Source organism: Tachyglossus aculeatus, chromosome Y4, assembly GCF_015852505.1.
Source record: "Tachyglossus aculeatus isolate mTacAcu1 chromosome Y4, mTacAcu1.pri, whole genome shotgun sequence".
Lineage (NCBI taxonomy): Eukaryota > Metazoa > Chordata > Mammalia > Monotremata > Tachyglossidae > Tachyglossus > Tachyglossus aculeatus.
The window spans coordinates 3,026,167-3,042,607 of record NC_052096.1 but is presented as its reverse complement, the minus strand read 5'-3'; the positions used below and the strand labels follow the sequence as shown (position 1 = coordinate 3,042,607).

The 16,441-nt window shown below is 64.5% G+C and overlaps 1 protein-coding gene across 1 annotated transcript; it reads left to right on the top strand.

Moving 5' to 3' along the window:
* The first annotated feature begins 639 nt into the window (after positions 1-639).
* On the top strand, positions 640-14,658 carry ZBTB4 (zinc finger and BTB domain containing 4). Its single transcript, XM_038768221.1, has 7 exons — positions 640-706; positions 6,679-6,782; positions 7,584-8,542; positions 10,949-12,953; positions 13,102-13,156; positions 13,568-13,693; positions 14,645-14,658. Exons 3-7 carry the CDS (start codon positions 7,593-7,595, stop codon positions 14,656-14,658), a joined length of 3,150 nt encoding a protein of 1,049 aa, XP_038624149.1. The 5' UTR covers positions 640-706; positions 6,679-6,782; positions 7,584-7,592.
* Positions 14,659-16,441: the final 1,783 nt, after the last annotated feature.

Here is a 16,441-nt window from a genome sequence, read left to right as displayed (position 1 = left end):
GACCCCGGAACCCGGGACGCGGAGCCGGGGCCGGACCAGGAGCCCCCGGGACGCCCGGAACGCCCGGAACCCGGAATCCCCGGGCCGCCCGGAGCCGGAGTCGGAGGAGCCGGAGCCCGGAGCCCGGAGCCGGAGGAGCCGGAGCCCGGAGCCCGGAGCCGGAGTAGGAGCCGGAGTCGGAGCCCCCGCAGGAGCCCGGAGCCCGGAGCCCGGAGTCGGAGTCAGAGGAGCCGGAGCCTGAGCCCCCGCCGAAGCCCGGAGCCCGGAGCCCGGAGTCGGAGCCGGAGCCCCACGCAGGAGCCCGGAGCCCGGAGCCGGAGCCGGAGGAGCCGGAGCCCCCCGCCGGAGCCCGGAGCCCGGAGCCCGGAGCCGGAGTCAGAGGAGCCGGAGCCTGAGCCCCCGCCGAAGCCCGGAGCCCGGAGCCCGGAGTCGGAGCCGGAGCCGGAGGAGCCGGAGCCCCCCGCCGGAGCCCGGAGCCCGGAGCCGGAGTCAGAGGAGCCGGAGTCAGAGGAGCCCCCGTCGGCGTCCGGAACCGCCGGAACCGCCGGAGCCCGGACTCCGGAACCCGGAGCCGGAGCCGGAGCCCGGACCCGGAGCGCGGAACCCGGAGCGCGGAACCCGGAGCGGGAGCGGGAACGGCGGCGGCGGCGGGGCCGGGCCCAGGGCCATGAGCTGGGCCCGGGAGCGGAGGCCACAGCCCAGACAGGTGGGGGAGGGCCGGGGCCGGGGGCCGGGACCGGGACCGGGACCGGGGGGGGGGGGCGGGGGGCGCCCGCCATCGACCCCCCGCCCCCCACCACGGGTGACGTCTGGGTCGGGACGGGGACGGGAGGAACGCCTGGGTCCTCCTCCTCCTCCTCCTCCTCCTCCCGACCCCCAGGTTACAGGCGGCCGGGTTTGGGGGAGGGAGGGGGGGCGGGCCCGGCACGCAAAGGGTTAATCCTGCAGGAGGGCCCCCCCCCCCCAAACCGGGACGGGGGGCTCCGGGGGTCGGGCGGGATGCGGGGCTGTGACGCGGCTGGAAGTGCGATGGCGTAGGACGGGCGGGCGGGAGGGCGGGAGGGTGGCTGGGCCGCCCGGGGGACATGGAATTGTGTGTTGGCGTGATGGGCTGTTTGGGGCAGGGGCAGGGGACGGGGGACACGGGGGTAGGTAGATTTTGGGGGGCCCGGGAAGGGTCGTTTGGGGGCCGGGTGGGGGGGCCGGGGGCTACGGGTCTAGACTGGGGAGGGGGCCCTCGGGGGACGAGGTAGATTTTTGTGTGTCCGGGAAGTGTCGTTTTGTGTATCCGTTGGGGAGGGCTGGGGAGTAGGGGTCTAGGCTGGGGAGGAGGCCCTTAGGGGACTAGGTAGATTTTTGTGTGTCCGGGAAGTGTCGTTTTGTGTATCCGTTGGGGAGGGCTGGGGAGTAGGGGTCTAGGCTGGGGAGGGGGCCCTTAGGGGACTAGGTAGATTTTTGTGTGCCCGGGAAGTGTCGTTTTGTGTATCCGTTGGGGAGGGCTGGGGAGTGGGGGTCTAGATTGGGGAGGAGGCCCATAGGGGACTAGGTAGATTTTTGTGGGTCTGGGAAGTGTCGTTTTGTGTTTGGGTGGGGGGGCAGGGGACTACGGGTCTAGACTGGGGAGGGGGCCCTTGGGGGACTAGGTAGATTTTTGTGTATCTGGGAATTGTCGTTTTGTGTTTCCGTTGGGGGGGCAGGGGAGTAGGGGTCTAGATTGGGAAGGGGGCCCATAGGGGACTAGGTAGGTTTTTGTGTGCCCGGGAAGTGTCGTTTTGTGTTTGGGTGGGGGGGCTGGGGAGTAGGGGTCTAGATTGGGAAGGGGGCCCTCGGGAGACTAGGTCGATTTTTGTGTGTCCGGGAAGTGTCGTTTTGTGTTTCCGTTGGGGGGGCTGGGGAGTAGGGGCCTAGATTGGGAAGGGGGCCCATAGGGGACTAGGTAGATTTTTGTGTGTCTGGGAATTGTCGTTTTGTGTTTCCGTTGGGGGGGCTGGGGAGTAGGGGTCTAGATTGGGAAGGGGGCCCATAGGGGACTAGGTCGATTTTTGTGTGCCCGGGAAGTGTCGTTTTGTGTTTCCGTTGGGGGGGCTGGGGACTATGGTCTAGACTGGGGAGGGGGCCCTTGGGGGACTAGGTAGATTTTTGTGTGTCTGGGAATTGTCGTTTTGTGTTTCCGTTGGGGGGGGCAGGGGAGTAGGGGTCTAGATTGGGAAGGGGGCCCATAGGGGACTAGGTCGATTTTTGTGTGCCCGGGAAGTGTCGTTTTGTGTATCCGTTGGGGTGGGCTGGGGAGTAGGGGTCTAGATTAGGGAGGGGGCTCATAGGGAACTAGGTAGATTTTTTGTGTCTGGGAAGTGTCGTTTTGTGTTTGGATGGGGGGGCGGGGACTACGGGTCTAGACTGGGGAGGGGGCCCTCGGGACTAGGTAGATTATTGTGTGTCCGGGAAGTGTCGTCTCGTGGCTTTTTTTGGGGGGGGGGCATGGTTGTGTACGTGTGTGTGTCGGGGGGCTGTGTGCGGCGGTAAGCAGGCGGAACATGACAGGGTGGGCACACGCACCTCGTGTGACTTTGTGCTCTTGGGGGCACATCGAGGGTAGGTCCTTGTCTTGGGGGAGAGGGGGGCGTCCACCGTGCGCGTGGTTTCCGCACAGGCCCGACGATGTTGTGTGCGTGCGTCCGGTCGTGTGTCGGGTCGGTGCGTGGTTTTGCGGGGAAGGGGCGGCCGTCCGGTGTGGCGTTCGACCCTGACTTTGGCCGGGTAACGTAGGGCCGCCGGGCCCGCTCCCCCGGCTGCGCCAGGATGTGGGCGCGTCGTTGCTTGATTTGGGGGTCCGGGGAGCCGGTGAGGGGCCCGCCGTAGGAGCTCGCGAGGCTCGGGGGGGCCTTTGTGGTTTGTACGTTGTTGGGAGGTGTGTACGTGTTTGAGTGCGTCACGCTCGTGGTGGGCCCAGGCAGCCTTTGTGTGGCCGTGTGATGCGATTGTGGGGGGGCGAGCCGGGGTGCGGGGTGCAGTTTTGTCTTTGCGGAGGCTTCGGTGGGGGGACGCGTCGGGTACGGACTTCCTCGCCAGGTTGACCGTTGGGCACGGTTTCGCCCGGGCATCTGTGGGGCACGGCTTAGGTTGTCGTCGCGCCGTCCGGATGTCGTGGAAGCGTGTTGGGAGAATGGGGGGGCGGCGTGGGGAGCTCCCGACGTCAACGCCCTCGTCGTGGCGGGGATCGCGGGGCGCCCCGGCCGCCCGGGGGATGTTTCGAAGTGCGAACGCGTGCGAGGCGGAGGCCGGCCTGTCGACGGCCGGACGGCCGGGGAGCGGATTTTGGGTGGGGTGGCGTGTCCCGCTCCGATCACGCGTGCACCCTCACCGTCCGGAGGCCCGGATGTGCTGCGACCGTGTGACGTCTCTTCATAACCGGAGCGTGTAGCGGCGGGGGCCGGGGGGAACGACCTGTGAAGCGGAGGGAGGGGAACGGTACAAGTCGGGGGCGAAAGGAGGCCGGGTGTGACGGCGGGACTGGGGGGGAAGCGGGCGGATTTTGGGGGCCCCGGGTGCGTTTGTGTTAACGGGGGCGTAGCGTTGGGCGCAGCTGAGGTGGAGCTAGGAAATCGGGGTTTCCCGGTCCCTGTGTGCCTCCCGAGCCCGTGTCTCTTGGCCAACGTCGTCGTCCTCGGGGCCTCCGTTTCTGTCGCCCTTCCCCATCCACCCCATCAGCCATAGCCATAACCGCTTCGATCTCTTCCCCTCCGTCCCCGTGGGCCATTGGGGGTGAGGGGGAGCCCAGAAACCCCTCCCTTCACAAGGGGACACAGGCCAAGTTGAGTCTGGGGGTGGGGAGGACCCCCCCCCCCCAGCCCCCCGGCCGTTTCCCGGTCCAAGCCGTGTTTCCGGGATTTTCTCCGCCCCTTTGGCTTGGGCCTCCTGGAAAGGGGGCGCGTGTTATGCGTGTGTCCGTGGGAGCGTTTGCGGGTGGACGTGGTTCGGCGATGGTGCGTCGGGTTTGTTTACTTGCGTAGGCCCGCCGGGGTGAACCCGTCCGTCGTGTCGCCGGGGCTGGGGTCCGCGAGGCCTCGGTGCGGCCGTCCGTTTGCGGAAGCATAGTTGCGCGTCCAGGCCGGAGATTCGGGGTGAGGAGGCTGCTAGCGGACCCTCAGACCGAACCTCAGCCTCCCTCCGGCCCCCAAGTATCCAAAGAGGAAAGCAAGAGGCTTATTGTTGTGTCGTCCTCTCCCCCGCGCTTAGTCCAGTGCTCTACACGCAGTAAGCGCTCAGTAAATACGATGGACTGACTGGCTCCGCCGCCGGCCCCCCCAACACACACCTAATAGCCTCTCCCAAATGCTTTCAAGGACCCAGGGGTGTTGGCCCCCAGCCAGCCGGCTCGTGCTGGGAAAATCCTGGTCAGAGGGGTGGCCAGTGGAGAGGATTGAGGAATAATAACAATGACGGTATTTGTTAAGCGCTTACTGTGTGCCAAGCACTGTTCTAAGAGCTGGATGATTTCCTCCCATTGGGTCACCCCCACTAGCCCTCCTTGGGTACCCACCGTCCCGCCCGCCCGCCCACCCCCTCTCTTCTTTCGCTTCGTTCGGCCGCCCAGGCCCGCCACCGCCTCAGCCCGACGGTCGCTGGTTTAAAAAAATATCCAGCCAACCCTCCATTTTCCCTACTCACGGTAGTCCTAGAAAATGGAAATCCACAGCAATCTACTTTTGGAGAGGCCAAAGGAAGTGGATTGAGTTTCCTCCCCCCACCCCCATCACCCATGGGTGGGAAGAGGGGTGGGTAGAGAAGCAGCGCGGCGTAGTGGGCAGAGCCCCCGGCCCGGGGGTCCGAAGGACCTGGGTTCTAATCCCGGCTCCGCCTCCTGCCTTGTAACCTTGGGCCAGTCACTTGGCTTCGCCGGGCCTCCGTTCCTTCGTCCGTCAAATGGGGATTAAAGAATGCGAGCCCCACGTGGGACAGACAGGGACGGTGTCCGACCCGATGAGCTTGGATCTGCGCCAGCCCTGGGTACAGGGCCGGGCACCTAATAAGCGCTTAACGAGTACTATTAAAAAGAAAAAAGTGAGGGTCCTGAATAATGCAAAAGCTGGATAACTGAAAGCTGAATAATAATAATAATAATAATAATAATAATCAGGGTGCTCGTTAAGTGCTTCCTAGGTGCCAAACACTGTTCTACATGCTAGGCTAATCCGGTTGGACACAGTCCCTGTCCCACCTGATGCTCACCCTCCGATCCCCATTTTACAGATGAGGTGACGGGCACGGAGACATCTTCTAGACTGTGAGCCCGCTGTCGGGTAGGGACCGTCTCTATATGCTGCCAACTTGGACTTCCCAGGCGCTTAGTACACAGTAAGCGCTCAATAAACCCGATCGAATGAATGAATGAAGCGACTTGTCCAAGGTCACCCAGCAGACAGGTGGCGGAGCCGGGATTAGAACCCAGGTCCTCCTGACTGCCGGCCCCAGGCAGGGATCATCGAACACCCTTGACTTTCCCTTCTCCATTTAATTTCTGTGCCTCAGTTTCCACATATGTAAAATGGAGATTGACTGTGAGCCCAGTGTGGGACAGGTACTGTGTCCAACCCAATTATCGGGTATCTGCCCCCGCGGTTAGGAAAACGTCTGGCTCGTGATCCGTGCAAAATAATTACCACGGTTATGATTATTTGCAAAGTCGGATTTGGCCATTCTGTGGGGGTTTGATCAGCTTAGGTCCTGTTCTCAATCAATCAATCAATCGTATTTATTGAGCGCTTACTGTGTGCAGAGCACTGTACTAAGCGCTTGGGAAGTACACCTGAGGGAGGCAGCTGCTGCTTCCGAAGGCCCCAAACCAGTCAAACCTAGAGAGTCCCACTGGGTCCAAACGGGCAGCCAGTGGGAGAGGCCGCTCCGGCCACCCGCCAATCCGCAAATAATAATAATAATAATAAATAATAATAATGATGGGATTTGTTAAGCGCTTACTATGTGCAAAGCACTGTTCTAAGCACTGGGGAGGTTACAAGGTGATCAGGTTGTCCCACGGGGGCTCACAGTTTTAATCCCCATTTTACAGATGAGGGAAGTTCAGTGATGATGATGATGACATTTATTAAGCGCTTACTATGCGCAAAGCACTGTTCTAAGCGCTGGGGAGGTTACAAGGTGATCAGGTTGTCCCACGGGGGGCTGACCGTCTTATTCACCATTTTACAGATGAGGTAACTGAGGCACAGAGAAGTGAAGCGACTTGCCCAAAGTCACGCAGCCGATTTGGGCCCCCCAAAATATTCCGAGCCGATGGGAAGAGGGGCTAGGCAAGCGACTGATTTGGGGTGCGGGCGCTCATCACAGGAGAGCAGGAGGGCTGAGCCAACGGGGCGGCGCCCCTCAATGAGACCGCCTCCGAGGACCAATGAAGAAAAAGACCTTTGCCAGCCAGCGGTCAGAGAGGACCGGATGAATGAATTTATCCGGCTTTATTTGGGCCAATGAGGGAGGGCTAGTCGCCTGAAGTTAGGGGATCCTTGGGGCCAATCGGGTGGCCCCTGGCGAGTGGGAAGGCGGGATGGGAGAAAGGGGCTGGGGGGCGGGGGGACCCGTCTGGGAGGGGAGGGGGCGCCCGGCGATGGCGCCTCATCACCCCCTCTCCCCCCCTCCCCGGCCCCCTTCTCTCTCCTTCTCCAGAGGGAGGAGACGACGGCGGCGGCGGCGGTGGCGGCGGCGCTTGAGCCCAGGACTAGAGCCAAGACCCCCCCTCCCCCACTACTCCATGTTGACCTCGTCCGCAGGTGAGGCCCGGAGCCGGGGAGAGGGCCGGGGGAGGGGGACCGGGATGACCGGGGTGGAGGGATCATTTTGGCCGGGGAAGCGGACAAAATGGATGCCTGGAACTGGAGGCGGGGCGGTGACGTGTGCCCAGGAAAGCACCAATCCCGGTCTCCCCCTTCCTGACCCTGGCTGCCCCCCCCCCCGCCCCCCAACCGGGGCCCAGTCTCTCTCCAGCGAATCTGACCTCTGACCCCTGCACTGCCACCTTTGGGTGTCCCCGCTCCGACCTTGGGCCCGGGCCCATCCCGGCCCGTGGCTCTCCGTTCCGCTTCTCCTGCCCCTTGACCCCGGGCCCTCCGTCCCCATCTCGAAGCTCTCCGCCCTCCGAGTCTTTCCGACCTCTGACCCGCGTCCTCACCCCGGCCCTGGCCCCCCTGAGCTTTGCCTCGACGTCGGCTCTCCGGACGAGTTAACCCCCGGTCCCCCTGATGCTTTAACCCCTCGGTCCCCGATCCGTAACCCCGGGGCCACGCCCTCCGACCTGGCCTCGGTGGCGCGGACGGGCCGATGGGTCGCGGATGGCTTCTGACGGCCCTCCGTCTTCCCCTGACCTCCGACCCTTAGCCTACGGCTTGGCCCCGCCATCCTCGACCGCTGGACTCGGGTGGTCGGCGCTCCTCCTCGACGTCCCCGATCTCGGCTCGCCCTTCCCTTCCCGCTCCCTGACTGGCTGTCGCCCCCGGGGCGACGGAGGGCCGGGGGTGGCGGCGGGGGCCGGGGGGCCCGTCCCCCGTCCCGACGCCCCGCGTCTCTCCCCGCAGGCCGTCGCCATGGCGCCTCCGGCGGAGGTGAGCGACCCGGCGCACGCCCCGGCCCTCCTGCGCCAGCTGAACGAGCAGCGGCTGCACGGCCTCTTCTGTGACGTGACCCTCATCGCGGGCGACACCAAGTTCCCGGCGCACCGCAGCGTCCTGGCCGCCTCCAGCCCCTTCTTCCGCGAGGCCCTGCTGGCCCCTCCGGCCCCGCCCCCGCCCGGCGGCCCGGCCCCGCTCCCGCCGGCCCGGGTCCTGGAGCTGCCCGGCGTCCCCGCCGCCGCCTTCTCCGACGTCCTCAACTTCATCTACAGCGCCAGGCTGGCCCTGCCGGGCGACGACGCGGGCGCCGCCCAGATCGAGGCCCTGGGCCGCCGGCTGGGCATCCCCCGCCTGCAGGAGCTTGGGGACGGGGACCCCTGGGGGGACCCGGCCGGGGGCGAGGACGAGTGGGCCGGCGACGAGCCCGGCACCACCAAGACGCCGCCGCCGCCACCGCCGCCCCAGGCCGCCCCGACCGCCCCCCGCCTGCCCCGGCCCCGCCGGCCCCTCTCCTGCCCCCGCTGCGGCAAGGGCTTCATCCACGCCAAGAGGCTGCAGACGCACGAGACCCAGTGCCGGAGGAGCGCCGGCCGGGCGGCGGGGGCGGGCGGCACGGACCCCGGCCCCGCCGCCGCCGCCCCCGAGCCCGCATCCGCGCCCCCGCCGCCTCCGCCGCCGCCGCCCGCCCCGCCCCTGGCTGCGGCCGCCTACCGGGCCGGGCAGGAGCACCTGGTCAAAGTGGTCGGGGGTCACCTGTTGTACGTCTGCGCCGCTTGCGAGCGCAGCTACGTCACCCTGTCCAGCCTGAAGCGCCACGCCAACGTCCACTCCTGGCGCCGCAAGTACCCCTGCCGCTACTGCGAGAAGGTCTTCGCCCTGGCTGAGTACCGCACCAAGCACGAGGTCTGGCACACCGGAGAGCGGAGGTGAGCGGGAGGAGGCTGAGGAAGAGGAGCCCCCTCCGTCCTCTCCCCCTCCTCCCCTGTCTCCCCCTCTTAGACTGTGAGCCCACTGTTGGGTAGGGACTGTCTCTATATGTTGCCAACTTGTACTTCCCAAGCGCTTAGTACAGTGCTCTGCACACAGTAAGCGCTCAATAAATATGATTGATTGATTGAAGAGGAGGAGCAGGAAGAGGAGGGGGAGAGAGAGCAGAAAGAGGAGGAGGAAGAAGAGGAGGAGAGCAGAAAGAGGAGGTGGAGGAGCGGGAAGAGGAGGATGAGAGCAGAAAGAGGAGGAGGAGAGCAGAAGGAGGAGGAGGAGGAAGAAAAGGAGAGCAGGAAGAGGCGGGGGAGAGAGCATAAAGAGGAGGAGGAAGAAGAGGAGAGCAGAAAGAGGAGGTGGAGGAGCAGGAAGAGGGGGATGAGAGCAGAAAGAGGAGGATGAGAGCAGAAGGAGGAGGATGAGAGCAGAAAGAGGAGGAGGAGGAAGAAAAGGAGAGGAGGAAGAGGCGGGGGAGAGAGCATAAAGAGGAGGAGGAAGAAGAGGAGAGCAGAAAGAGGAGGTGGAGGAGCAGGAAGAGGGGGATGAGAGCAGAAAGAGGAGGATGAGAGCAGAAGGAGGAGGATGAGAGCAGAAAGAGGAGGAGGAGGAAGAAAAGGAGAGCAGAAAGAGGAGGAGATGGAGGAGGAGGAACAAGAGGAGAGCAGGAGGAGGAAGAGAGCAGCAAGAGGAGGAGGAGGAGGAGCAGTGCGGCCTAGCGAAAAGAGTCCGGGCCTGAGAGACTGAGGACCCCAGTTGTCTTCCCGGCTCTGCCACTGGTCTGCTGGCTGACCCTGGGCAAGTTGCTTTGCTTCTCTGGACCTCAGTGTCCTCATTGGCCAAATGGGGAGACCGTACCGGTTCTCCCTCCTACTTAGGCCGGGCGTCCCACGTGGAGCCCGGTGATCTTGTATCTACCCCTGGCACTTAGGACGGTGCCTGGCATATAGTGAGCGCTTAACAGAGAATGGTTAAAAAAGAAGCGTGAGGGGCCTGGCGTGGCAGGTGGCAATGGGATCGGGGTGGGGGGGGTCCTCAGGGGGTTGGGGGGTGGGGAGAGAGAGAGAGAAAAGAGGAGAAGTCTGGAGAAGTCCAAGGTGCAGCCAGACTGATGGAGAAGGCTCATCATACCATTCCTTGGTATCATCACCATGTTATTAAGCACTTATTATTACTATTACTATTATTAATAATAATAACTACTATAATGGTATTTGTCAGATGTTTACTCTGTGCCAAGCACTCTACAGAAGCAGCGTGGCTTAGTGGAAAAAGCCTGGGCTTGGGAGTCAGGTCATGAGTTCTAATCCTGGCTCCGCCAGTTGTCTGCTGTGTGACTTTGGGCAAGTCACTTAACTGCTCTGTGCCTCAGTGACCTCATCTGTAAAATGGGGATTAAGACTGTGAGCCCCACGTGGGACAACCTGACAACCTTGTATCTATCCCAGCGCTTAGAACGGTGCTTGGCACATAGTAAGCGCTTAACAAATACCATCAGCAGCAGCATAATCAGGTCAGGTACAATCCCTGACCCACACAGAGCTCGTGGCCGAAGACGAGAGAGAATGGAGATCGAACCCCCGTTTTCCAGATGAGGAAACTGAGGCACAGAGAAGTGAAGGGACTGGCCCAAGATTGCACAATAGGCCAGCGGCAGGAGCGGGATTAGGACTAGGCAAAGCTCTGAGTGAAGCTGAAGCAGATGAGATGGGGGTCCCTTCTGCCTCCCCCCAACACTCCCAGGGACTCACAGTCTGAGACCCTGACTTTTTTTTTTTAGAATGGTACGTGTTAAGCGCTTACTACGTGTCAGACACTGATCTAACCTCCGCCACTTGTCTGCTGTGTGGCCTTAGGAAAGTCACTTCACTTCTCTGGGCCTCAGTCCCCCCCCTCTGCCAAGTGGGGATTCAATCCCCGTTCACCCTCCTACTTAGACCGTGAGCCCCAGGCGGGTCCCGATGAGCTCACGTCTCCCCCGGCGCTCGGTACAGCGCCCGACACATAGTAAGCGCTTAACAGAGACCACGCTGATGATTATCGTTAGCCCGGCAGAGGCGGAGCCAGGAAGGAGGCGGGAGCCGATCCAGGAAGGGAGACGAGTACGGCGAGAGAGACATAGCGGGTGGGATTCAGTTATTCATTCAATCGGATTTATTGAGCGCTCGCTGTGTGCAGAGCACTGTACTAAGCGCTTGGGGAGTACAAGTTGGCAACATACAGAGACGGTCCCTACCCGACAACGGGCTGAGATTGGGGGGGGCGGTGGAGACAGCCCTGGAGTGGCGTGGGGGATGCGCCGGGAGAGGAGGGGTGGCCCTGAGACCCTCCCCCGTCCCCTCGCCCCTCAGGTACCAATGCATCTTTTGCTGGGAGACTTTTGTCACCTATTACAACCTCAAGACCCACCAACGCGCCTTCCACGGCATCAGCCCGGGCTTCCTGGCCAGCGAGAAGACACCCAACGGCGGCTACAAGCCCAAGGTCAACACCCTCAAGCTTTACCGCCTGCTGCCCATGCGGGCCCAGAAGCGGCCCTACAAGACCTACAGCCAGGGCGGGCTGCCCCCGCCGGTCGCCCCCTCCGCCCTGGGGCCCCCCGCCCCCGGGGACCCCCAGCCGCCTCCGCCGCCGCCGCTGCCGCCCCCGCCGCCCGCCGTCCAGGAGCCCCGGCCCGAGCCCGGGGCGGCCCCGACGGTCATCACCTTCGGCCGCCCGGCCCCGTCGGTCATCGTGCACAGCGGGGCCGTGGCCGGGGTGGGGGCGGGGCCCGTGGCGGCCGCCCCGGCCCCCGCCCTGCCCGGGGGCCAGGCCGCCTCGGTCATCGCCTACAGCTGCCCCCCGCGACCACCCAAGAAGCGGGAGTACCCGCCCCCCGCGGGCCCGGCGGCGGCGGGGACGACCACCGCCACGCCGACGGCGGCGGCGGCGGCGCCGACGGCGGGAACGACCGAGGAGGGCCCGGAGCCCAAGGCCCGCGGCGGCGCCCGCCCCGCCCGCACCCTCACCTACACGGCCAAGCCGGCGGGCGGCGGGGCCGGCGAGGGCCGCGGCGGCGGGGGCGGAGGCAGCGCGCCGGGCGGCTCCGGCGGGCCCCCGCCGCTCTGCCAGATCACCGTGCGGATCGGCGAGGAGGCCATCGTCACCCGGCGGATCTCGGAGACCGACCTGCGGCCCGACGAGGCGCGGGACCGCGGGGGCGGCGGGGAGAGCGAGGACGAGGAGAGCGAGCGGGAGGCCGGCGGGGACGGGGACGAGCTGTGGCGGCCCTACTACTCCTACAAGCCCAAGCGTCGGGGCTGCGGCGGGGGGCCCCCCAAGGTCCGCCGGGCCCCCCGCGGCTGGCGGCGGAGGCTGGAGCGGCGGGCCCCCGCCGCCGCCGACGACGACTGGGAGGACGACGGGGCCGGGGCCGAGGCGGGGGCCGGGGGCGAGGCCTCCCCGGCGGGGCGGGCCGGCGACTGGAAGCACCAGTGCGGGGCCTGCGGCAAGAGCTTCTCGGCCCTGAAGAAGCTCCGCAAGCACCAGGAGGCCCACGGGGGCTCCCAGGCACCCCGCGCCGGCCGCAAGCCGTCGGCCCGCTTCGCCTGCCCGCACTGCGCCAAGGTGTGTAAGACGGCGGCCGCCCTGGGCCGGCACGCGCAGCGGCACGCCGGGGAGCGCGCACCCCCGGGCGGGGGCGGCGGAGCCCCCACCGCCGTCATCGCCTACACCAAGGGCGCCGGCGGCGGGGCCGGCCCGGGGAGCGGGGCCTCGGGCGCCGAGGGGCCGGGCGTCAAGGAGGAGGAGGCCCCGCAGGAGATGCACGTGTCGTCGTCCAGCGGGGAGGCCGGCCAGGGCGAGGCGGCGGCGGGCGAGGCGGCCTCCCTGCAGGACCCCGTCATCTCGGGCGGCGAGGAGCCCGCCGGCTACCCGCCGCAGGAGTTCCCGCTCCCCCTCGTGGGGCCCCGGGCGCGCCGGGAGGGCTGCGCGGTGGCGGCGGCGGTCGAGAAGGGCGGCGGCGGCGGCAGCGGCGGGGGTGGGTACCCCAGCGCCATCCAGTTTGGGGGCGCCGGGGACGGGGAGCCCGGGCCCAAGATGGCCTTCTACCCGGATCCCTACCCCCTGGTCTACGGGCCGCAGCTCCTGGCCGCCTACCCCTACAACTTCGGCAACCTGGCCGCCCTCCCCGTGGCCCTCAACATGGTCCTGCCCGACGAGAAAGGTGGGGCCCTGCCCTTCCTCCCGGGGGTCTTCAGCTACGCCGTCAACCCCCGGGCCGCCCCCACCCCGCCGCCCCCCGTGCCCCCGACCGCTCCCCTCCCGCCCCCCGGGCGGCCCGGCGGGGAGGGGGCGGGAGGAGGGGGACGGAGCGAGGTAGGGAGGGGCATGTGATTGGAGCTGGGAGGGGTGTGTGGGGGAAGTAGGGGAGGACCCCCCCCCCAAAAAAAAAGCCTCTCAGTCACTGGCCCCCCGCGCTCTCCCCGTTACCCCCTTTTCGGCTGGCTCTCCCGCCCTCTCCCAGTCTTTGCCCCCGCCAGGAGGGTCTTCTTCCCTGCCCCGCTCAGGGTCTCCTGAGAGTAGGCCCTTTTTCGGGGGGGAAGGCCGAGATGGCTTCTCCCCTTCCCAGACTGGGGGGATCGAGGATCCCCGCTGCTTCCCTCCCCCGGGGTCACGGAGGGGGTCTGGGGGAGAGGAGATTCCAGGGGGGATGGGAGCAGAAGGGATGTTCCCACCTCATCCCTCCTTACTTCTCCACCTCGCCCAAGCCGCAGGCCTCGAGGGGGGCAGAGGCTGGGCCGAAAACGGGGGGTCGGGGGTCAGGGTATCTCGTCGGTGATGCGGGGCCTCCCGGGGCAGCATCGACGATGGGACAATTTAGCAATATTCCTAGGTAGATGTACACACCCCCTCCCCTTCTCTCCCCCGTCCCCAACCCCAGGGACCCGCACCTGGGCGATGGACCCGGCTCCTCCCCCGTCACATTCCAGGGTCTCCCCGCACCTTCTCCCAAGGGGAAGACGGTGGCATCACCCGTGCTCTGACCAGTCTGTTGGATGTTTCCCGACCCCGCGGGGAGGGAGGGAGAGAGAACGTGGTGTCCCAGGAGTTCCCCGGTCCGTTTCCTCCGGCGCACCTCCCTGACACTTCCAGGCTCCCCTGCCCCCCTCTCGCCCCCCGCCTCACCCCGCAACTCGCCCCGATCGCCCTCTTCACAGTCGGTCTTTTGGAGAGCGGGACGGTTCTCCCCCAAACACCCTCCCCCGGCTTTGGTGATGGTCTCGCTCCGGGCCGGACCCAGAGGAGAGGGGAGACAGTCAAGTCCCAGTGGAAAGAGCAGGGAGGAAGGGGTCTCCCCCGCCACCCACCTATTCAGGGTTGGGGGATGTGTCCTTTGGAGCAGGAGGGGTGGTCCTCCGGCTCTCCCCGACTCCCTGCCCCGCCAAGAGAGGCTGTGGGGTCGGAAGAGGGATTGAGGCCGGGCTCCTCTTCCGGATTAAACCAAACAATGAGAGTGGGCCTTCTGGGTACCCCTGCTCCTCGGGAGGGGGTCCTCACCAATATTAAGACGCGTGTGGGGCAGGGGGTTCTCAGGTCTAGCATCCCACCTGCCCCTCGGGGCAGCGGGCCTCTCCCAGGCAAGACCAAAGGGCCGGAAAAAGGTAGAGGCCGAAAATGCTGGCCCAAGAGCTGAGAGTTGCTTCCTTGAGAATGTGGGATGGACGGACAGCCCATTGGGATTTGCACACACACACACACACACACACACACACACACGCGCACACATACCCCAATTCCCCAAAGCCTTTCCCACGCTTCTGGGGGCACCCCTAGTCGGGGGGAAGCCCCTGCCTCCTCCTCTTCGAGGTACCTGCTCCATCACACTCCGGGACTGTTTCGGGGGCCTCTCCCACCCACCACCCTATACACGAATCAGCACCTTACACTCCGTCACTGGCTCAGCTTCCCCCCCCCCGCCTCTAGGGATGGGAAGGGGAGGTCCGACCCCACCTCCCCGAGTCCCAGATAGTCTCCCCCCCCAACTCACCTCCCCTAATTTGCACTAGTTAAACCCCAGTAGCGGGTGCCCCTCCGTCTCCTTCCCCGCCCCGTGACTCTCCACTGAGGGCGGAGGCCAAGCCCCATCTCTCTCCCTCCTCAACTTGCCCCTGCTCCGTCGGCTTAGACCATCCCTCTCCGGCCACCCTGAGGGAAGGGGAAAGAGGTTGGGGGAGCGGGGACCAGTGGGGCCTAGGCTTTGGCCCACCGGGGACCAGAAAAGGGGTGGAAAGGTCTGAAGCATCAGGCCTTGCTCCCCATCCAAGGCGGGGGGGAGCGCAGAACAGCCTAGAGCTGAGCCACCTGTGCTTCCGGCTATCAAATCCAAATGGTGGCTGGGCTTCCCCGCTCCCAACCTCCCCTGGTTGCATGGGGCAAGACGGCTGCCCTCCCGGCATCCTTCGCCGCTCCCGGCAACTTGGCCAAGCTCCCCTGATGGCCTGGGCCCAGATGGCCGCCCTCCCGGCAACCTTCGCTGCGGGGGCAAGATGGTGGCCCCTGGAGGGGTCAGAGGGGCGATGGGTTTGGACCATCCCCCTTCCCAGGCTCCCTCAACCCCCTTGGCACCCCCTCCTCCGGGCGGTGGTCCGGAGTCGGGGGGGACGAGGTCAGGAGAGGCCAGGGCGAAGAGGAACGAGGAGCAGGGAATGGGGTGGCCTCCCTGTACATAACCAATCTCTGTGTGTGTCTCTTTGCACTTTTTTCGGTCTTGGCCGCCTCAAACGCGACGTAGAGTTTCCTACTGAATGTACCGAGCGCCGGTTTTTAAGAAAAATAAAACGATGGGATAAAAATGACAAAACAAAACAGAAAAAAGAAAAGAACAAAAAAAAAAAGAAACCAATCACAAAAGACGCAATCTTGTTTCAGGCACTTTAGAGAAAAAAAAAAGACTGCGGGAAAAGATTAATGCGAAAAAAAGAGGAGAAGAAAAATATATATAAATATATATACACACATATATATCTATAGCGGACCCATGCGAGAGGTGGAGGTTTGGGGGTGGGGGCCGATGGAAGGAGAGAGCGGGGCTGGGGATTTCCTGGCGTGGACCTCCGCCGAAATTTGGAATTCCTGAAAATTGAGATTCCAGAAAATCGGATCTCCCCGCCACGTCAGGCGCTCTCTCCTTCCCCAGGAATTTTGGTGAGAGCGGGGGCCCTCTCCGGGCTGGTGATGCAAAGGGGAAGGAAAGACAAAGAAGGAAACAAAAACCACACACACACACAAAAAAAAACCCCTATAGCTCTATATATTAAGAAGCCAGAAATCTAGAGACAAAACCCAAATGATATTTATCTCTCCGCATCCGTGTGTGTACAATCTCTCCACCTTCTAGGCCAATAAATCAACCAGGCAACCGTACTCTGCTCCGCACTTGGGGGTCTTTGTGCTGTGTATTTTTTTGGGGGGGTGGGCAGTGGCATGGGATGGGAGGGGGGAAGAAGGCCTTTTTCCAAGCCCCTCCGGCCGGGAGCTGGATTCGGATGAGACCCCCGACTCTAATCCCAGGTGGGTCAGAACTGCAATTCCCGCAGGCCTTGAGAACAAGGCCCCTCTCAGCGCTGGTGGGGTCTGGGGTGGGAGTTGTCTGCTGTCCCAGAGGTTTTTTGGGAGTTTTAGATCCAGGTTGTCCTGGATCGCTTCAGTGATGGGGAGAGGGATCTCTCTCCCTGCCCTCCCCAGTGGTCTACGCAGGGAAACTTTCCAGCCCCCTTTTCCATAATAAAAATTGTATTAAGCGCTTACGATGTGCCAGGCGCTGTACGAAGCGCTGGGGTGGGTTCGAGCAAATCGGGTTGGAC